The sequence below is a fragment of the Haematobia irritans genome, chromosome 2, assembly GCF_050003625.1.
Source record: "Haematobia irritans isolate KBUSLIRL chromosome 2, ASM5000362v1, whole genome shotgun sequence".
Taxonomy (NCBI): Eukaryota; Metazoa; Arthropoda; class Insecta; order Diptera; family Muscidae; genus Haematobia; species Haematobia irritans.
The window spans coordinates 1,242,632-1,266,579 of NC_134398.1; the positions used below are offsets into that span (position 1 = coordinate 1,242,632).

At 33.9% G+C, this 23,948-nt stretch overlaps 1 protein-coding gene across 10 annotated transcripts in view; it reads left to right on the forward strand.

Annotated features, from left to right (window-relative positions):
* The window catches only part of sick (sickie), a 275,969-nt gene that overhangs the window by 162,973 nt on the left and 89,048 nt on the right, over nt 1-23,948 (forward strand). For 9 of the 10 annotated variants that reach the window (XM_075293027.1, XM_075293028.1, XM_075293029.1 and 6 more), the window contains one exon: nt 1,723-3,451. In XM_075293027.1, the coding sequence (XP_075149142.1) occupies nt 1,723-3,451 (1,729 nt within the window). Of the gene's footprint in view, nt 1-1,722; nt 3,452-14,537; nt 14,755-14,871; nt 14,943-23,948 lie in introns of those variants that run through there. The other variant, XM_075293036.1, reaches the window with a different exon arrangement.

The following is a 23,948-nucleotide window of genomic DNA, read 5'->3' on the forward strand; positions in this document are numbered from 1 at the left end:
GAAAAAGACAAGCCTTTTAATAACCAAGAAATGAAGAAATGTTTATTTCGAGTTGTAAAAAATCCATAAAAATTGTATATTTGATGTGAGCTTACAATAGAATGCAATGCGAACGCTCTTATGATTCCCCATACCATGGGTGTAAATTACACTCCATTACGAAATCATAAAACATCCCCAGAGTTTTAAAACAAAACAAAATTGGAGATCCTTCTTCTCTCCAGTACCCCATGTCTCTTGACAAATCTTTGTATTTCATGTATCGGTCGTTTTGTTACACACTCTACAATGTCATAAACACGCTACGGCATTAGAGATGCAACCAAATCCATGGAGATTATGGGAGTTTGTAGAAGACTGACCGAGATTTCATCAAACAAATGTTAAGGGTTGATATGCGGTTGCATGGATAAAATATACATTTCTGTAGATGTTAAAAGGGTTACACAATGAATGAAGTCGAGCAGCTATGGGAAGAGGACCTTTTCAAAGGATTAATGGGGAATGTTAAGGAATGAGATTTGAAATAATGTGTCCTCAATCGAAGAGGTTTGGGAATAATTGCTTGGTCGCCAGTAAAAATGATGACAAATATGTTGATATGGCTGATAACACAGGTCATCATGATTTTTTCTTGATAAAAGGAAAAAAATTGGAAAGGTTTTATATGCAGATACTCCACAGAAGCTTGGAAAGTTGAGAAAAAATAAACAGATTATCAAACTGCATTGTGTCATTACCCGAAGCAATACCGATTGCTTGGGAATAATGACTTACCGTAAACGAACACATTCATTTATGTTTTAATATGCTCGCGATTTCTCCTTCTCGCATTAGCGTAAATAACTGCACAAATTCCCCTATTTCCCAGACTTTCTAGGACAGATATATATTGGAGTACAGCAGGATCTCGGTATCTGGGTCCATCCCTTATGTTTCCGGCACTGTCCTTTGCTCATCTTCGAGGCATACTTGTAACATTTATGTCCATTGGTATCTGTTTTGAGGGCAAGTCCTCCGGACAGACTTCCTTGCACAAAAAAATTATCCAGAATATACAATCATGGATACCAATCACATTTTTGTTTGTAAGAAAATCACAATAAATTAAATTGTATAATCGATTCATCCTATAACATTCCAATTACCCAACATATTGATACACAAAAACTAAAACGGTCCGCAAAATAATCCCTTTACTAATTTTTCAATATTTATGGAAACATCTCCTCACATACCAGTGGTAAACACATACTGTCTACTGCTACAGGTTCTCATCGCATTGTCTTCCTTATTTTGTGAAAATATTGCCTGTCAAATTAACTTGGAACAATTTGGCATGCGACGCTTTATCGGCCCTTCCCTTTTATAAAACTTGCAATGTATCAAGCCATAATTAATTGCACTTATCGCTAAATCAAACTGTGAATTTTATTTATTAACACACTAAGGAACATATCCATGGTACATACCCCTTTTGATGTTGTCAAGTCCCCTCATTGGCAAGCTTGTCTCCCCATCTCCATGGCATGAAGTTTGGTGTAAACTGTATAGGCGCGTGTAAAGACATTAATTAGCGCATACTTTGCCAAAGAAGACATGATCTGTAGACAATAACAGTCGAAACAGTTAACCAGGACATGCCTTAAACATTAATCAGCCCTAATGGGATCCCGTTTTTCATATTTTTCTTCTTCGTCTTTTTCTGATTTCTCCCTACAGCCATACCAGGTTTAGGCAAGAGTGGCAATGATTTCAATGGTAGCCGTCCCAATAGTCCTCCATCGAGTAATCATAGTATACAAAGTCTGAAAAGTGGCAATAACAATGGACTCCGTCAACCTACCATTAAGTCTGGCATACCTGCACCTGGATCCAACAATGGCTCAACTATACCCACCGTCAATGGACAACAAAAACATTCCATGTTGGACAAACTCAAATTGTTTAACAAGGAAAAACAGCAGCAGCAACACCAGCTACAACAGCCACAGCAACAACAAACCACCTTGATCAACTCCAACAAGAATCAACTGCAATCGAAACGCACCTCCTCATCATCGGGATTTTCCTCAGCCCGTTCTGAACGTTCCGACTCCAGTCTAAGCCTGAACGATGGTCACATCTCACAAATAAAACCGCCCACAGTATCAGTGACATCGGCCAATAAATCCAGGGATACCAAAGCCATGCAGAAGCAATCGAAACTCTTACAAGCTCAATCCAAAAAGGATCAAGTGAAAAATGCTTCCAAAAATGACAAAAAAGAGAAAAGTCCTGCTAGATCATTGAACAAAGAGGATGGTGCCAGTATAGAAAGTAAAACGTCAACCCTCAACCGCAATAAAAATTCATTGCCCCGAGGTAAGGAGTCGTCCCTGAAATCTGCAACGAAAACAAATTTGACCAATAGATCAGAGTCAAAAACCTCTCTCATAATTCCTCCATCAACGAAAGCTTTATGTAGTCCCAATGGTCAGGGAGGTCTACCCAAACCAATTGCAGCAATAAAGGGTACGAGTAAACTTCCACAGTCTCCCCTACAAACTGACAATAAATCTCGTTTGAGTACTTCCAATTCATCCCAAGACATGGTCATGAAGAGAGAGAAGAGTGACATATCATCGAACGCGACCAATACGGTTCACGCACAAAACATATCACAACCGCAAAATTCAAGCAATCATCAGAACCAACCACCCACACATATCGTTAAGCCTGTACCCATTGTCTCAGACCAGCAGCATAGCCAAAAATCTCCCTACTATGCCAATGCCCAAAATATTCAACAAGGTATGCAGCAACCGCAGCAGATCATGCCACAACCAATTCAAGAACCCAACTATAGCCGTTTGCCTCCACCTAAGCCAAGTACGGTGGGAACTCCGAGTTCTGTGCGCAAATTAGAATACAATTCGGGACCTGGAGTTTTGCAGCCTCAACAGCATTCACCTTTGAGATCATTGACGCCAGGTGCCCATCATTCGCAACCTGTTACACCCACCACCCAACAATCACCTCTCACAAATGGAGGTTCACCAACCAAATACCATACCATCCCATCGAAAATTGTCGGAACAATTTATGAGGAAGATAAGCCTGTGAATATTCAACCCATGCGTCCCCTCTTAAGGGGCTACAACTCCCATGTAACTCTCCCAACACGTGGAGCAAGAGGAAATCACAATTTTATCTCCGACTACTGCGAAAATGATGTCAATCAAGGCTATTGTAGTGATGGTGATTCTCTTCGCTTCAGTAATGCCAGAATGGGTCATGGATCGCCACTACAAGGTACTCCAAGATTCCAGGATATCGACAATGGCTATTTATCGGAAGGCAGCGGAGGGATTGGCCTCAATCATAATGGTGGACATCATCCATCACATGGCAAACACTTCCTCAGTATGATGAGAGCTCGCACGCAATTGCCCACAACCATTGAAGAAAGGTAAGTCAGATAATAGCAAGTAAATAAAAATTGAGAATGAATCATCTTTTTCGTTTCGTGGTTGGCCCTTGAAAAGAAACAAAGTGGCCAAAGAAACAGTGCGAAATCATGGCACTTGAAGGGAAATGAATCATCATCTTGTGGGGCTTTAAGATAGAGAAATCTTTATTCGTTGAATGGAGACCACATAACATTCCTTTTTTTCTTCGAATTTCTTCAAGAAATGCAATGTTGCCGAGTGTTGGCATTTATCTCACTGTCACCAAAAGTGTTTCCTTTGATTTCATGGTTAGTACCACTTGATATGGCCCATTCTAATTATGCCATTGTGGCATACAATTAAATTATGTGGAACACGTTTCCCTCAGATCACATTGCCAAAAAGCTACATGAAAAGATTTAAGTAGATTGCCATCCCAAAGAGGAGTATTGATGGAGTGATGTGGTTAGTCACAATAACATCTGGAACTCAAATGAACCGTTGATAAATATAAAGAATAAATATAAAAAAATAGTTTAGTTAATTTATAGCTATAGATGGACACTTTCTACGGGGAGGAAAGAAGGCAGCCTTAAATAATTTCTTCTATGTGCTGGTTTACGAATTCGTGAAACGTAAAACCAATTTGAATTGTCAATATGAACCATTCACCCCTTTTGTTAGAAATATATTTTAATTAAATTACTAATGCATAAAAATAGCGAATACAAATTTAATATATGTTCCCGAAGATAGTGATGCTGTTTTATTAGGGCTATCGGTCAGAGAGTGGAATTTCTGAAAGCTTCAATCTTTGTAGTACATTTCCTTGGGCATACATTAAAAAGTCTACACTAGATTCTATAATTAAATGAAAAATCAAACTGAAAAATGTCAACCCATCCATCAACGCACGTCCAAAGCGGGTGTCACGTTATGCTTAAACTACTTAGAGAAACTTATTCAGAAATGCCAAATTTCAAATACAAAAAAATGTTTTCGAAGCAAATTTATCTAGGTTTTATAGCAAGTTTAGTTAAGTCTGTTTCCATTCAGTTTTATTTAGTCTCAAAGACAATTCCTTACAGACAAACGGGAAAAATAATTTCCTTTAATTTATATACATTTCAAAAAATCGTAAAATAAACTCTTATTTTAGACTAAATAGTATTATATTTTCAAATTATTAGTAGAAATTGTACTGAGAATGTATATCTTTAAAATTGTCTACCCGATAGAAACATTTAGATTCTGTAATTTATTGTTTCCAACAACGAATATAAACTCCCACAACTCAGCAGGCATCAATGTCTGATAAAAGCATGTCTGGCCTTTTTATTCTCTTTTTATTGTTGTTTATAGAATAAATTGTTTTATAATGCGTAGTAGCATTCCACAAACAAAAAATATGAAAAGTGCACGGAAACGGAAATATCTTAAGAAAATAACATGTATTTTCCGCCAACATAAATCACAGGATTTCAAAAACATGCACCATGTCTTGGCGTTATGCTCTTTAACCTTTCCTTTTGTGCGTTAGTAACAACAATTGATTGTGCCATAAAGGAAACTTAGTAAACCTTCAAGGCTTATGATATATGGGAAAGAATCGAAAGCGAGAGATGAGGTAAATGAAGGCATTCTTATAAGATATCAACACGTAAATACTGTCCAGACTCAGACACGCAGTCTGGCGGTCTAAGACTATGATGGTAAAGGGACTGCATGCAAGTGTAAAACTTGCATGGATGATACTTCGTGTTGCAAGGCATTTAGATTTACATAGCCCAAGTATCTTTCTAAGGGACATTGAAAGAAATCCACAAAGTAATCCATTATTTATTATCTCCTTTTGGAAAAACGGACATTATTATTGGCCATGTTTTGTTGAAGTGAGGGGGAATGCCAAAGGACATGGTTGGGTTATTGGTGATGCATTTACTAGGTGTCATTGGTCCAGAAATTCAATTACTTTAGCCACCAACCTGTTTGTCTGGTCCTGGTAAGTAACAAATACGTGATTACACTCAGACAGCTGTTGGCAATGATGTTTAAAATATATAGCATACTTTGAGGATTGTATTCGCCTCATTTACTTCTGGTATACCCTAAGGCTGGCGATGAAAAACACTTTAAAATTCACTCTTTAAATAAATGTTACCAAGAAAAATTGCTAGATTTCCATCTTAATTCTCTTGAAATTTTTTAGTACTTACATCGGTTTTTTGTGCTCACTTGGCCCTCACACATAGAACCAGTAAACACACGCCATTAACATGTAAACTAGTTAGATAAAGTCTGCAAACAAGTGTCAAATTTACACTTGATTCCTTTGGCTCCTTTGGAAAACAGGTTCAATTTTTTTCTGCTCATGCACATTTGCAAGAACAAGTTATTCCTTCAAATGAAAAGAGCTTTAAAAGTTCACAAAAAAAATCTAGTTACGTGTTTGTGCATTAATTTGTTAGATCAGACGTGATGATTTGAATGCTAATGAATTTGAAAAAACGGCGAAATTACAGGGGAGATTTTGTAAAAAGCACATGAAGCTTAAATAGGATTAAATAACATTTCCTAATGGAACATGAAAACCGAATGGACTTCCACATTTAATTATGTGAATGAAGAAATATTGGATGAAATAATGAATGATGAAAACCCAACAAGTGTTTAGGGATATGTCCAGGGTGAAATCAGTTTTATTAAATAAAAAACAATTAAGATTCCCATGAATTTAAAATGTTAGTCAATAAAATGTAGGAGAAATTGAAAACAGGTCTTGCGTTTCTCAAGTAGCTTCTCCAGAAACATCTTAATGAAAGCTTACGCTAATTTATTGCCAAAAGAGTGTTATATAAATCCCACCTCCAGTTCGGATTTCATTGAGGAAATATTTAATTTACATTCAATATTAAGGCAAAAATCAATGTTTAAATAACCGCCCCTCTAGAAAGAAGTAAATTAAAAAGCAATAACGCAATGCACACGAAGAAAATAAATGTGTGGGATAGATAGCATTATTACAAAAAGTTTTATGACAAGGGCTCTTCAAGACGCAAATATTGCTAAGCCAAATATTCAGATATATTCCATGACGGCTTTCCAACCCCAAACTTTACATCATTTCGAGCTCTTCATAGAGTATGATGATTTCCTTAATTTTAACACTATATCAGGTACATGGGGATCGTCCTCCCAAATAACTATAAAATTTCGGCTAGAAAGGAGAGGGGCTACTGTTACTTCTATGACTCTTTGAAGTAGGTTAGGTGATCATGGCTGGTTTTTGCTGCATACCTTAGACTTAGACTATCAGAGTTCATTGTGGCACTAGTGTTATCATTGTTTTACGATAAGGTGCCGTTTTCTCTACCAATCAAAAATAAACAGAATTAAACTATGGGCCAGATGACCATTTCGTCCAGTTTGGGCATTTCCTCTCATTTTAATAAGAGCTACCAAATTAGGTTTAAAATGATTAACGTATTCATGTCGACTAAATTATTTTCTTTGAGTGTAACTCATTTGAAGTAACTTTTTATCATTGGGAACTATGAAAATAATGGGAATTTAGTACTCTCCATCACAACAATAGATTTTGGCCGAAAATATGGATATTCGTAATACAAGAATGCTATGGGCGTTTTGTATATTTTATGAGTATCAATAAATTTTCTTATTTCTCTATTACCCAATCCCCAATATTTTCTATATTTAAATCATTCCCAATAGTATAGTAGATAACCCCCAATCAAAGGTGTGAGATATGTCTTCTACAAAATTGAGTTATAATGGCATGCTTTGATTTCATCAAGTGCTTTATGTTTGTATCTGGAATGGATGGATGATATTGAAGTATCGAACATTCAACCCTAACTCCCCCATTGTGAATCCTTTGTTATGTTTTCTGTATACATACACACATAGGTACTTAAGAATTCAAAAGGAATTTGCTATGACAGGTGACAATTGTTGAAGTCAATTCATAACAAAAACCTCTTTCAAAGATGATGCATCATATTAGAATTTGCTGACAATTGAATAAACGAACGGATCAACTTCACATCAGCTTATCACAATGACTAGGAAAATATGAGTGTCTGAAAGGTTGTGAAGTAAATGAGAAGCACCAAGAAGGTCTGGATTTAAATAAATTATCTAAGGATTGTTTGAAGTTTACTGTTCTTCCGGATGTAACAATTTCTTGTATTAAAGTTAAATGTAGTCAACCAAAGTGTTCGAGAATATTTCCCTCTATCCCTCTTGAAATGTTTTCCGTTTACATCCCATTTACAATGTCATCCATGCATGACCATGAAAATAAATATAACGTGACCATGAATTTCATCTCCTTCCTGGCGAAGCCAATGACTATTTTTACCATTATTTTTGTTAAGTACTCTTGACTACTCAGAGGTGTTTCCAAAAATTTGTCACGTTATAGCTGAGATTTAATCAATGATGTGACACTTTCTGGACATAAATAGCACAGGTCTCCTCCTCTATGCAATTGAATTGAACACACTTTTATATGTAGGCTCAAAATCGATTTCGATTTATTTATTGGTACATTGTGTAAGAAGCAGATTTCTACTAGAATGGTAATGGGGTCAGTCAGTGGGGCAGGATGTTTTTTATAGTTGAAGTGCGGTATGTAAGCATGTTAGCAGGGAGGATGTTGAGGTACTTGAAATATTTCTATACTTCTAAATAAAAGGTCTAATTTGTAAAATGACGATTTGCAGGAAAAAAAACTCTGAAATCAATTGAGGATCTTTATTTATATTCCAGCTTGAGAAATACAATATAAGATTCGTATTATATTTGTAGTTGAAGTCATAGAAATGCGATTGAGCAACTCTACAGAAAAAGTCTTCAATGAAATTCGTAGTGGAACCGTGGATTTGTTATTCTGTCTCGAAAAAATTCATTTCGTTTTAAGAGATTGGTTATTGTTCGGTTTTTGAGTAAGAAATTCATTTTATTTTCGCGGTGATTTTTTATAAAGTTGTCAAAATTATAAACAAAAACAAACATATGTATTCCTGATAAATCTTGATGAAATGTAATGAACAATTGCATATATTGCATAAATTATCTGGTTTCATTCGAATTTTTTTAATTAAGTAAAATTTCCAGACGAAAACCATACATAGTACCAGCCTGTAGTGGGATTCTGTATTAAATTTTAATTTTAAGAAAACTAACAAACAAGCTATTCGGTAGACGTTTTAAACTACATTTACAATCGTTTAAAATCAGCTGTGTAGTTTTCTGTGCAGATAACAATAAATACATTGTTAAGTAAATAACGAAAAATTTTTGGTTGTTTATTTTGGCTGTCTAATGAATTGATGTTATCAGCAGAAAATTTCATTCATGCAAAATAGGGTCTTTAATTGTTTTACTTTTAATAGGAAAAAAAGGATCCGTTCTCTATTACAAAAGAGTTTTCTGAAATACTTTAAAAATTCGAAGGTTCTAAGCCGTCTAAGAATTTTGTCGGGCGGAACTGCCTTAAATGGTCATAAATTAAAGGGAATTTCATATAGATTGAGAATATCGCCCATTTTTCTCTTCCGGCATTGTGTATTTCTTTGCAAGCTGTTTTTCGTAGCAGGGTCGCCAAGCGCAACGCAGCTTAAACAACAGTTGCTACAGATTAGTTGCAGAATGACACAATCGTTAGGGCAAACTCCTTTTTTCGTAGACAACGTAAACGATGCGATTATGAAGAAATACAGAATCCCAATACTGAATTGATTAAGTTTGAATATGAGTCGAATTCACACATGTTTCACCATTCCTCTATAGTGTTGTAAAATAAGTAGATATTGGCAACTCTTTCTCAATTGCTTTCCATGTTGACCCTCTAGCGGTGGATAGATGTACTAAACTAGCTAGCAATGGCTTTACACCACTTGCTTCGTATAGCGGTGACATACACCACACCAAATGAATATGGTGAATAACAAACTTTGAAATAAAGAGAATCGAAATTTCTCTCTCAAAATAATTTTAGTGCTTTTGTAATGGAATGTGTTCTCTTAGTAATATTATAAATGCCGATTAAAAGTGAAGTTAGATTCATTTAACATAAATCTGTTTAAAAGAATGGCGAACGATTATTCTTAATTCCTTTTTCTCTAAAAAAATTACCAAAAAAAAAACTAAAGATGGTATTTTTATTGCTTTGTGATTCATTTGGTAGGACTAAAACGCATACAAATATTATATGCAATTGAAATTTCCAAACCTATTGAAAATAATTAGGTTTTACCATACTTTGTACATTGTTAATTTTTTTCGAAACTTAACTACAAAAATAGATCATAAAATACACTTTTAAATATTGTTTTCAATTTCTAGGCAATATGGGGTTATGATGTTTGCGCATTAACTAGCCAAACACCACCCAATACAGTTCGATTCAACATCTCAGCATTGTTGTTGCTTTCATAGTTGTCGCCGTCATCGATGCAGATTGTATTTGGTCGATAATTATTGAATATGTACGAGCTGTATGTTTGGTGGGTTCAGTTGGGGCTTAACATAAATGTGCTCTGTGCTGCCATCACTTACCCACTTAAAACAGCATTCACCAATGATGGGGTACAAAGCATGCCATGTTTGCGTCATAAAATCAAAACACTTTCCGATATACACTCAGGTTGGCCGTATATGCAACAGGGCAAACACCTTAATAGGAAGTTTTTGAAAAGAAACAAGTAGATGTGGTTCAAAGTGTCACAAACATTTAATTATTCAGATCGACATATAAATTAGTTATAGCGATTATCTTCTAAATTAAAATTGACATTCATGCAGATATGAAGGATAACTCTGGATATTTTAGCCACATTCAATGTGAAATGCTGAATAATTTACACTAGGTCTCTCGATGTATCATAAGCTACAATCAGGTCATATTTTTTTCATTAGTTTTCAGACTTTAAGGTCTTTTCAAAGATATTCTACTTATCCCAAAGAGTAGATACAGCACGGTGCACTGTATGTCGCCTATGGACAATCTCGGTTATTGAATATTGAAAAATATAGTTAGCTTTTTTAATTTAAGTTGGTATTATTGTGTGCCTACTTGTTATTCAGGCTTCCACAGGGTGTAGGCGATGTCTGTTACCAACTACAGGTGACAATCTTCAAATGGATTTCTTGTGTCAGTTTTATATCACAGATAATTCGAATTTTACCATGTTTATGTGTAAGTGTAGTTATGGTACAATTATTTATAAGGTGGCCATACTAGAACAACAACAAAATTTAAACAAAATGTAAAAGTCAATATGTCAACATTACTTTTTGATATTTTGATGATCCGTCGAAAGTCACCTGATAAATTAAGGCTACCTTATAAAGAATTCTACCACGGATGTATTTGTTAAATAAAAATTTTATAAATTTTCAAAAAATTGATTTTTATAAGCCTAAAAATCGTGTGGATTTAATACTAATAGCGCTAGCTAACTGACAAACCGGGAAATTTTTAATTGACCTGCTATGGTCTTTCCATATACATTTCTTTTCTTTCCCAAAACTCTACGAGAAGAAGGTTATTTAAGTCGATAGTTATAAAGTCGAGAAAATCGTAGTCATAGAATATAGAGGAACACAAAAAAGGGGAAGGGAAAAGCAATAAGACGGTAAATTCCAGATCAGTGTTTCAGCTTGATCACATTCAAATTTGAGTTGAGGTGCAACTTCTCTATCACTGTCGCGTCTTTGTAGGCTTACCCATATCCCCATGGCAGTACACAACACAAGTGGTAATAATATTCAACCTATATAGGCAGCGTACACTAATGTGAATATACAACACCTATATATAACATATTGCAATTACATACATACTCTCGTATATATGCTCTTATTTGTATATTTGAAGTCTCTGTTATTAAATATTGCAGTATTTTCATTTGGATTTTTTGCTCTACCCTTCCAACTTGTTGTAGTAAAATCATAAAGGGTAAGGGGAAATTCCTTTAGGCTGAATTAATATCATGTCAATACTTTTGACATTATATGAATGTTTGTTATTGGATTAGAGGAAATTAATTGCAAGTGATATCTTTGGTACCCTTGGGAAGTGTCAAAGTAAACAAAAATTAATAGAATTCATTTGTCGTAATATGGAGTAAAAACTATATTTATAGTACGCCATATCCATTTTAATACAAGAATTTCAAATGATACTTATTAATATTTCTTTTATAGGAAGTTTGGTCTGATACACTCAAAAAAAATTTTTTTGCATACTAAAAATGTTGCTAAGGGATTTCTAAGTGTCGCTAAAGGTTTAAGGCGTATTGATCCAAAAGGAAGTTTCGTCTATTACACCGAAAAAATCCATACTTCCACTTACATTATTTTCTTATTTCTGATTTGTTTTTGATCCGTAAACATTAGAATTACAAAACTAGACATTTTCTAGATATTTAATTGAAACTAATAGACTTTTTAGAATTGTTCAAATTCAATTGTTTGAAATTGTTATATTCAATTCAATTCAAATTGTTAAATTCTTCTCCAATGAACCTTTAATACTCCTAAAAATCGATATTAGGGCTGTTTTCTGTTAGCACTGGATACCCTAAGCCGTGAAGAACTAAAAGAAAACAGAGTACTCGTTTATCCTGGACATCTCCAAAAATATGCAACACTGTCATCAGCTGTTTAAAAACAATCACAGAAAAGCAGTGAAATCTTGTATTTTTTATGTATGAAATGTTCAAATAGTAATGAATATTTACTGCTGCGATTATTTATGGCACTGTACCACTATGAATTTCATGTTTTTCGATAAATTAGTCACAATAAATTGCTATTGTGAATCAAAGAAGCTTCACTTTCTCAAAATGCAAATTGGCAACGTAGGCGCAACTTGCACTGATGAGTTGTTCTGGATAGCCCATACAAATGTTGCATCCAATGCTAAAAGAAAACAGCCCTATTGAGAATCAACTCCTTGATTTCTAGCGGTCGTCAATTAATCGTCTATAAATTTCGTCACAAAAAATTCTCACAAGTGAAAAGTTTACTATCATTGATTGCAAAAAGTTGACTCATTCAAAGTTCACAAATTAAAACAAGATTGCAAAGCTTTACTGATGCAAAAGATTTCTAGTCCATAAAAAATATTGTCTAAAAGCAAATAAATCAGATTAGGGCAACCTTGTCATAAATTCTGATAAAACTATAGTAAGAAGAAAATTTTCGTTTGACTAAAATTTCGTTCCGGAGAAATGCTTTTTTCCTGTAAACTATAATGCTTCCCAAACCCGATTTAAAAGGAAATTTCAGTCGAAATATGGAAATAGAAAAAATATTGTGATTTAGTCCATGTTCTGATATTGGAATGGAAATTGGCATTTATGAATTTCTGACGAAAAAATCGAGATACTTACGAAATTAATCCAATTCTAAAATTTTCTGTTTATTTTCTTAGTTTTACGATATTGTCTCATCTACAGAGTATCGAATTATGCGCGCAATAGCAAAATCTAATTAATCTGTATGGTTAAGATAGATTAAGTTAGGTATAGTACCAGCGCGATATTTCAGACTCAGACTTCTCACTCATCACTGAGTGCTGCCCGATTCTATGTTAAGGGACCTCCTTTTTATGGTCGAGTCTGAACGGCGTTCCACATTGCGGTGAAACCACTTAGAGACACTTTTGAAACACTCATCAGCATTACTGAGAGTGGATAATCCACCACTGAAAAACTTTTTGGTGTTTGGTCGAAACTGGGTTTGAACCCACACTGAATATACAAGGCGGGCATTGCCCCACCGCGAATCCCCTATATGGAAGCTATAAAAAATCGTCAATGTAAACCATCCTTAGAGTATGAAATTGTGCACGCATTGCAAAATCAAATCAATCTGAATGCAGTCTTCAATTATAAAATGAATGGACTGCGAAATTGATTAACTAAATTTTTGTTGAAAATGTTGATATTTAGTATTAATATGCCTTTTAATTTTTCCACAGTGTACCTGTTGTATTAAGCAACTTTAAAATGTAAATTCTTATACGACAAAAATTACTATCTTTGAACTTCCTACGTGATTATGGCTAACTCTCAGAGTGTTGTATTTGGCAGTTTTCTTGTAGTTTTATTGCTGTTGCAATATTACAAGTTTCGCTTTTTAAAGTTCCACCTTAAAGTTATCCAAAACAAGTTGAAAAATACGCCTTCGGTAGTGAATGACAACCAAGTGATGCGGTATCTTTGGAAAATGTTCGAAATTTGCAAACAAGTTTCTCAACAAAGATATTGACACAAAAAAAAAAACAACATTAACAAATTTTTTAATGAATGAACTGTTGGAATTAAAGCAAGAGAACCATACTCCAGCTTATAGACAATGAGTAGTATCTAGAGGTAAAAAAAACACCACACTACTTCTATGGCAAATTGTTGCTTTTTTCGAAATTCACAAATGTCAAAACAACTCAGAGCATAGCTAATGGTCCTCATTAGGCAGTTAAGATGACAGTGACTGTAGTTTTGGGCAGACTTGTGTCCTTATTGAGGGACATCATTATGAAAAGCTTTACAAGAAACTAGAGAGTTAGAGTCTCAAATATGAAATCACTAGACAAAAGGATTATGCGCAGTTTTTGGGTGGAACTATAAGACCTAACCATAAAGAGACACGGAATATGAATAAAAATAAACCAATACTTGTAGAGGGAGATTTTGTAAACGTGCATTACAAATTATCTTCAAGGTAAACTAGGAAAAACCAATATTTTATGAATTATTTTAGTGTTTTCTGGAAACATTATTTAAATTCAAATTTGAAAATGCCGTTTCGTTTAGGTTAAGCTTTTCACCACGCTAGATTTTTTGACATACATTTGGTCTCTTCATTAATCTTTGCCACTTTTGAGAAAATAATTCGAATTGGTGTTCTCTTATTCGACAACAATTCTCTTAAATGTAAAACATTTTTCGAAGACCAGACAAAAACATTTGATGCCGAAGGAAACCACCCTGAAAACGTATTTTGACTTTCGGTTAGTGCGGTCGCAAATTCTTAACGTGTCATAATAAAAATACGTAAAATGCATATAAATTCCCCCAAGAAAACTATATAGCTAGACGAAAAAATCGGAAAATATACATATACAAAATATTTCCTCAAGAAATCATTGTTTCTAATGATTCAAGTGGCCTTGTTCTATATGAGAGTGTGTTTGTTTTTTCCTCGTTTGCAAATTCCAAGTGCTTTAATCTCTGTGCAAATATCTTAAAAAAGGCTTTGGGCGAACATGTCTGTGAAATAAGAAAAAAAAGTGAGATATTCTCTGCAGCATATTTTAATGATGTGAAAATAAAAAAGAAAAAATAGTGCATACTTTGCGGCGTTTTATGAAAGGCAATTTATTGTAATATTTGGTGTTTTATTGCAGTTTGTCTTGATGTGTTGAAACCCTGAAGGTTGCAATGGTAACCACAACAGCATTGAGCAACATTTGGCTAGGTAAAGGTCAAGTTTGATTTGTGAGTAGTGGGTCTGAGTGCCTAGGTTAATACAAAAAGAGAATTAAATATGTAAACTTTAAAAATTACGAACCTTCAATTTTAATCGTACTTTCTGCTGAGATTTACCAGTATATGTCTTTAACATTTTCTTTTTGTAATGAATTACCTACATTTTAATTATTCAAAAGAAATGGATCTCGTATTACTCATACTCAAACCGAAACAAGCTTTTTAACATATTATTGTCAATGGATATCCTTTGGAAATCCACCCTTACCTTATACAACCTACCCAATAAAATGCCTGTAAATAAATAATGTTGTTGAAACTTTAACAACCACTATCAACTGACATTTTTCGCAATGCAAAATGGAAATGGAACCCTTCTGCCCTTGCATTGAGCCCATCAAAGTTGAAGTTTGCACATTTCAACAAGGAGTAATGTTAATAGGAACTACAACTTCGTTATTTTCTGGCAAAAAAAAGTTTTCCAATCAGCTTACTTCAAAGGGAAAATACAACGATATTGCACTGTAATGCAATCTAAAATAGCGATTGGCTTATAACCCACATTGGTGAAACTCCAAGCACAAATGCTAGGGGGTGGGTAACCAACACAGAGTTATAGGAATAATTTCTTTCTCCCAGGCAGTAACAGCATGGGAAGAAACCTTTAAATATACACTTGAGTTCTATTTACCCATTAAAAAAATACCATTAAAATACCTAGCCATACTAAATCCTGGATACCCTTAGTTTCGTTTAGTCGAAGGACGTTCTAGTGAACGACTAACAGTAATTGTCTGTTTAGTAAAACTACAATTCCAGCAACGACTTAGTTTCACGTTTCCCCTTCCAATGAGTCCTTCTTTTGAACCTCATTCACAAAGTTAGCCCAAGACCAATGTGAAGTGCTTACATCCTAGTAAGACTAAGTTCTAATGAGCCTTCTTTTAAGGTGTTTTCATTTGGCTATGTATTAAGTTATAAAAATATATGAGAATATCTGAGTTTATGTGTGTGTGTGTGTGTGTGTGTGTGTGTGTTTGACTCGTAAACATGTTAATATCCTATTTCTTTTATAGCCTTAGTTCATTGTCCTTTAATGAAGTTTAATTGTTGTTTTCACCAAAAACGTCAACAAAAAGTTGGTTGAAAAAAGACAGAGAGAACGATTCGTTTTGGGGACACAGGGTAGTAGACAACAGGACATGACATTTAACGAGCTTTGTATTAAGTTTTTTTTTTGTATGTGTCTTCATGCCTTCACTCGCCGAAGGTGTTGGTGACGAACTAATGAACCGTAAGTTGTTGTTAATAGCCCTGAAATTGGTTTTTTGTTCTAGCTGTCTCATGAATGACAACCCTGATATTAAGAAGAATGTTGGGAATTTTCATAACATTTTTTTCCGAAATATTTAGCCTAAAAGTATGTGTACAAATGTTATTGTTACATTGATTAGATTGTATTGGTTTTTTCTGGCTAAAGATTAGAATTTAAATTAAATCCAGTTCGACGTAGAAGTTTTGAAATGAAACAATCAATTAAATCAACGTGATTGCCAAAATTCGCTTTTAGCGCCATTGTTGGCCAAGGTACTGAACCAACATTGATCATTGACATGAGGATGGAAAATGTGTAGTTATGTTAGCTTAGGTTATGTGGCAGCCCGATGTGTCAGGCTCACTTAGACTATTCAGTCTATTGAGATACCACAGTGGTGAACTTCTCTCTTATCACTGAATGCTGCCCGATTCCATGTTAAGCTCGATGACAAGGGACCTCCTTTTTATAGCCGAGTCCGAACAGCGTTCCTTATTGCAGTGAAACCACTTAGAGAAGCTTTGAAACCATAAGAAATGACCAGCATTACTGAGGTGGGATAACCACCGCTGAAAAACATTTTGGTGTTCGGTCGTAGCAGGAATCGAACCCACGACCTTGTGTATCCAAGGCGGGCATGCTAGCCATTGCACAACGGTGGCCCTCAAAATGTGTAGTTAATTCGATCTATTTGGAATGTTGGTATAATCGTGAATATGTGAGACATACCAACCAGCTTATCGAAGACAATTGTTGCACAAAAAGTGTCATTCGTAATAAAAGGAGGCGCATTTTCTGAAAAATTCCGCAGAAAAGCTATTTACACCCAACATTTCTTACATAGTATCACCCAGTTATGATTACTAAATAACCCTGGACCGCACAAATACTTTCGCTTTTGTTCGTTGTAGGTTACTCATTCTGGTTCACTGAGGTGGTACTTTAGGACAAATTTTCTACTTTCTCCAAGGTATATTTTTCTAGAACTCTTTCTAGACATTTTACACCTTAATATATATACCGTCTGGAAGTATACAAATAGCGAAAAAATAGGTAGGTTTACTCCCCTGATATATCCATGGTTTTTAACGGTTAGATTAGGTTAGATATTTTGGGAGCGCAATATTTCAGGCTCACTTAGACTATTCAGTCCATTTTGGTACCAGAGTGTTGAGGTTCCTTCTTATCACAGTTTTTAACGGAATGTTTTTCATGAAGTTGAAAGGAAATGATTATTAGGTTAATTTAGATTTTTAGGTTAGATAGAATAAACACGATTTCGCAGTTCTAAAGCTAAAATGAATGGAATAAGTTCTATTTTCCATATGAATGACAATTTTTGTGTCAGTTTTTAAAACTAACCGTGTCACTTTTCGTGGTAAATTACATTGTTTGCCATTTTTAGAAATCCCACCCTAACATTGTTTTTCTCATAGTTGATCAAAATAAAATTATGAAGAAAATGTATCCATAGAATATGTTGTTTGAGGTAAATATGCAAATATCCCCAAAAGTAGGCTTCAAATAATAATTAATGGCAATGTATTAAAATTTTTGTCATCTTTTCTTTCTAATCCTAGGTTAGGTTAGGTGGCAGCCCGATGTATCAGGCTCAGTTAGTCTTTCTCGGCTTTCCACATTGCAGTGAAGCCACTTAGAGAAGCTTTGAAACCCTCAGAAATGTCACCAGCATTACTGAGGTGGGATAATCTACCGCTGAAAAACTTTTTGGTGTTCGGTCGACGCAGGAATCGAACCCACGACCTAGTGTATGTAAGGTGGGCATGCTAACCACTGCACCTCGGTGGCTCTTAATCCTAAATCAAGCAATAATTCCCTATGATTTTTATTTTGTCCTTGTTTAGGGATTTTTAAACTATTGATATCTTAAATTCGATAAGCTTGAAATCTCTTCATAACAGCATCAGTCTTTTCGAGTCATATAATCAATGAACAATTTGATGTGGAAAGCACTTCCATAAATTTCCATAATCTTGTTTGGATTTGAACACATAAATCAAGTAAGAATAATAAAGTAAACAATCATTTCTTAGCCCTATTGTCTACCTTCAAAAAAAAAAAAAAACAATTCCCACAATTCTATGAGCGTAAGAGCATGCAACGAAGCAAGGCCAGTGTATATAAATAAACAACATTTGTGTGGTATACTTTAAGGCTTTGCATTAAATTCCATTTTTGGTCAGGCAGAAATATATGTGAGGACTACACTTAATCTAATCTTTGCAAATTTTCTTCTCTTCTCTTAGACTTTTGCAACAGCCTTATCGAGTTCCCAAAACATTTCCACCTACTACGGTAGCTTAAGTGATTATCATAAAAGTTCTTTTTCCCCATGTTTTACACTTTTGCGAAAAGAAAACATCCTGTTGCTGAGTTGTAGCATTTAAAGTTCTTGTGTTCGTTATTGTTGCTCTTGGTGTTTTATTACAACATCTGTCTGTTAATATTTTATTGCCCTTTTTCCATTTCTCGAGATGTACATTTTCAGTTTTGTTTCTTCAAGTTCTACCGTCGATGATGGTGAGACAGTAAAATGGCCCTCTTTTTTGGGTAGTTTTTTGTAATCCAAAAATAAGTTTGTTTCACAGCTCTTTTTTATCACACTGGCTTTGGGGAATTTTGTTTATTTATTGCTTTATTCCTATTTTATGGTTTGCGATTTTTTTTAAACAGAGTTCATCTTCTATAGTAGTTGGTTTTCCTGCATATCCTTCGCTTTTTGTCTGCCATGCCTGGTTCATATATGTGCTTATTATTTATGTATGTAACAAACAAAATACATTTGACTGCTTTTAATATCGAACAACAGAAAATGGCAAAAAGTGGAAAAAAGAGTCAATATACATATTAGTCTCTGGAGTGATTTGCAAATAATGGTTTTGTCATTGCATATAGAAGATTCAATGCGAAGACTAAAGCCAAAGGGACGGAAAAGCTTTAAAGTAGACAAAACTCTCCTTTAAATGGAAATTTTGCTTCTTTAAAGAAAATCAAATTTTTCGTAGACTTTTGCTTGTAACTATAGCATTTAGCTAAGGCAAAACAAATATTGAATATTATGCCTAAAAATATGCAATATTTATGGAAGACACTTCCTGCCCACGATACATGCACTGGTCTTGTATGTTAAGTTAATTACAATTTCCCCACCTCAAAAAAACCAAGGCAATTGACTCAAGCTTGTGGATATTCTCCCCCAGTTGGTCTCTTCCAACATCGTTTCGAAACTATAAATATTCTTGTATTATCCTTAATGTAATACACTTCCTTCCTCTTTGCTAAATGAATTTCCAAACAATATGACGTCATTATTTAATACTTCATTCCATGCTGTCTTCGAGTCATACAAGAGCGAGCACGAGAACAATAAACATTCTATGTGATTTCTTTTGGCCTTTTCAGTTCATCGGACTTGTATGTCGGTGAGATTATTCACTGGACAATGTAAACAAAACAAGGATGGGAAGAGAGACCGTTTTTTTTTTCCTTCTCTCAAAGAGATGATACATTTTGTTTATGGGCGTTAAACATTATAGGACTTGTAGGACAACATTTGCTTGTTATGCGGTTTGCCTTGTGGGAGGGTGCTGCTTTTGTGGTGGCATTGTTGTCGAATTAGTCTCGAAAACATAGTACATAAAGAATAGACAATGCTAGAAGCGGGGTCAGGAGGCATAACATCATGTCCGACAATTGGCAGGACCTTTCATTTTATTTTTGTCCATCCATACGAACAAAAGAAAGTCGTAAAACATTTGCAATTGCCGACGAAGTGTGGCATTCTATCGTAAATTCTCCAAGCAAATGAGAGCAAAGCATTTCGTAATTGAATATTTATTGCCCAACGCTTTGTGCTTTGGGTATATTTTGAAAGGATTTTAATTGAAATGTTTTTAAAATTTTATGAAGCTTAAAAGTTTTTATTTTGTTTTGTAGGACCCAAAGGCAGGATTAGCAAAATTGCTTAAATATTTGTAAATACTTTTGTGGAGGTTTCTAGCGCCTAAAAAATATACCAAAGTATTAAAATGAACTCTTATATTCGTAGGCATAATATATTTTGAGCCTAAATGTAGGCAACAGTTTCACATAGTTAAATTTGTTCTGTGGGATATTAGAGATTCAAACTTGATTTGGGATTAAGAATTCTGGGTTTCAAGTATTTATTGCTGCTTTATTATGCAGAGAGATTAAGTATGAATAAAATAATTGTTTAGTCAATAATAAGATATGGATTTAAAAGAATTTCTCTACTGGCGTTTGTACTTTAAAAAATTGGGAAAGGTTTCTATGGATTACGACTTAAATATATAATTCACATTTATAAAAAATTAGGTTAAGTTAAAATATAGGTTTTTAATTTAAAAGTTGTTTGATAAACTTTTAAATCAATAAAATATGTAAGACAGTTTTTAATTATGAATTTTTTTCAGTTCCCAATCTATTGAATTTGTTCCCTATTTAAAATTAATCCTTGAAGTGTCAAAATAATTTCAAAAGTAATATGAAATGGCTATTTTTAATGTTGGCTACCATTCTAGTAGCTGTCGGAAATCAACATAGTTTCATTTATTCAATGCCACCTCCGATTACTTCCATGAAATCCTTCCGCCGTTCTCACACAAAGAATAAAACAAAAGTAAAAGGATTCAAATAAAACGCCAGTCGACAAGTATTGAAATACACACCGAAAACAGAAGTGACCATTTTTCTCATTTCCTTTGACCATAATTTTAACACTCAGCCTATAGTCTATGCTCTCCTAGTTGGTCCATGGAAAATGTGGGTTGTCTATTCATTTATAATGAATATCTAGAAAGTTTACTTTTGGAACACAATATAGTTTTTGTATAGGTCGATGTGAAAGGACTTTGGCAAATGGACATTTCTAAGGTATGCCAATACAAGGCAAAGTTAGTCGAGTAGCATATCCATTGAGTACAACCACATGCACCAGAATAAGGAGGAGACTGATATACATACATGCATGTGTGTGTATATTCATGGTTTAATACTTAGAGGCTCTATAGCCCCATAAACATTAACATCATTGGGGAACTGATCCTTTTTAATCACAGTTGCAGCATTTGCCAAGAGCTAATGTATTGCCATACCTCAAAGACATTAATAAAGTTGAGCTACTTAGTTGGTTATATTAAAGTTGATATTAATTTAAGAGCACATGTTTAGGGACATACAAATATCGTAAATTCTATGGCATAGTTTTAGGATTATATTAAATTTGCCTAGTTCACTTACATATTTATATTTTTCATTTTCTTGTTATTTCTTGGTTATAAGCATACCAATGCTAATGTATAATAGCTATTGACCTGGAAATGGTTTCGAAATGTGGTATTTTATGTAGCATACTTTTAGGCTTTACATGTATTTCCTAAAATTCAATACATGAGAATATGCAATTTCGACCCTGTTTACACATTTAATAAAAGCATACTAATGCTCTACATTTTAAAATGTGCAGCTAGAATGAGTTTTTTTTCTTGAAAATAATTTGCATACAGTGGGCGTTTGGCTAAAGGCCATATGGAGAATTGTATTTTTTTTTTATTTAATTCTGGGTGCTTTGTCGTAATAGGACAAAAAACAACTTTCAATTCTGGGGAAGCACGAAAATTTTGTATACCTCTTAAGTAATAGTTTATGTGTGTCTATTGGAAACTCGAAATGGAACTTTTCATTGCAATCTGCATACGAAGGAATGCATTGCATGCAAACGAAAATGACACCTGCCATGTTTCCCTTCGAATGCCCTTGAGTAATAAAGCTTATTTGTTAAATAAAAGAGGGCGTATAGTAGAAATTCATAACCCTGTGACTTTTTCTTTTTATGTTTGCATAAATTTGAAGGCCTGGGGTCGAATTGTGAAAACTACAAAATTCACCTTTGAAAATTGTGCATGGGATACATTTGCGTGATATGTTGTTATCGCATAAATTGTAGCACACAAGCAATGCATTGTAATTGCTCACCATCACCCAGATGATAATAACAGCTTTGCTCTTGTTGTCCTTCATGTAGTACAACAATTATTGCATACCTTAGGGAGTGTATAGATTTAACGCATAGGGCTCCACCTAAAAAATCAAATCCATTGCCTACATTAAGGGTTTTCCTGTAGTTTCCTTTCGATATAATTAATAAATCCCCAAATAATATGTTTGCCATGGTAAATACTTAAAAGCACAAACACCTATTTAATGGCCTTTTCTCCACCTGTTTGGCCCTAATAAATTTCCTATGCTAATAATAAAACACGAAAAAGACCCACAAATTTGAATGTTGAGGGAAAGTTGAATTTCTATTGTATTTCAAAGAAGAGCTATAACTCTAGTAAATCTAGACACTCCAAATAATTTTCGGACTCATTTTATGTAAATCAATGGTAATTACTAACAAGCCCTAAGAAATCATTCGATTTCTTGGAAATTATTACTTAAACGGCTTGGGAACATGCTATTTTTATATTACGGACCACTGGAAATGTATGTGTGTGTGTGACATACTTTTGTGGACTTACTGACCTTAATCTAGACTCCACTAGAAAGAAAGGTCAAAATGTTGATGGATTTAAGTTTCACTAACGGAGGACTCGTAGAGCATTTGGGGATTAGTTTAAGGGCATCAGAAAATTATGTGATTTAAAGGAGATATAAAACATACGTCTTAAAACTCTGTGTCTTAAGAAATAAGTACATCTTCCAGAGTGTCACTTTATTTCTGGTTGGAAAATAATTTATTTGAATGTATTACAAAACCAAAATTTAATCAAAATTTCCTCCCTCTCTCATTATCCGTGCAATTATTCCGTTTAAAAATTAACTTTCATTAAGCTTGTTTTGCTATAAATTTTCATTTGGTAGACTAACGTGAATGTCACGTAAAACATTAAACATTATGTCTGTATCCTTTGTCCTAGAGTCTGTTGTATCCCATAGAGACAAAACTAAATTGCAAGTATTTAAAATTAAATTAATTGAAAAAGAAATCTCACCAACAGTTATAAGCTCCCCAAACTCAGCTAAAGAGGGAAATTATTGCTGGAAGATTTTCCAATTAATATCAAAATAGGATATAAATATCTCCTTATTCCTTGCTTATTAAAACTATACTAGAACACGTGTTGCATACTGATCCTAAGTTATACACAGAAAAAAATATCACCCAAAATATTTCCAATTAAAAAGTTAATTGATGTTGAAAATTTTTTCCATTAATAAATTAATTGATACAATTAACTTTTTAATCATGATAGAAACATTAAGTTAATTAAGTCAATAATTGAAAATTTTAAAATTTTAAGTTAAAAAATTAATTGATACAATTAACTTTTTAATCAAATTCGGAAGACTAATTCAGTTTAAAAAAAAGTGCTGATTTTTAATTAAAAATGTATTTCAAACAACCATTTGTTAATCCAAAATAAAAACTCTAAGCCAATTCAGAAAGTAATTAAAAATAGTTACATTTTTTAATTAATAAATTAATTGAGTTTTGCAATCAACATCAATTAAATTTTTAATTGAATCAATTAAAAAATTAATTGAAATTTGCTGAACAAAAAATAAATTAATTTTTTAATCAAGAATTTTTTCTATGCCCAATTAAAACTGTGATTGATACTATGATTTTCGTGA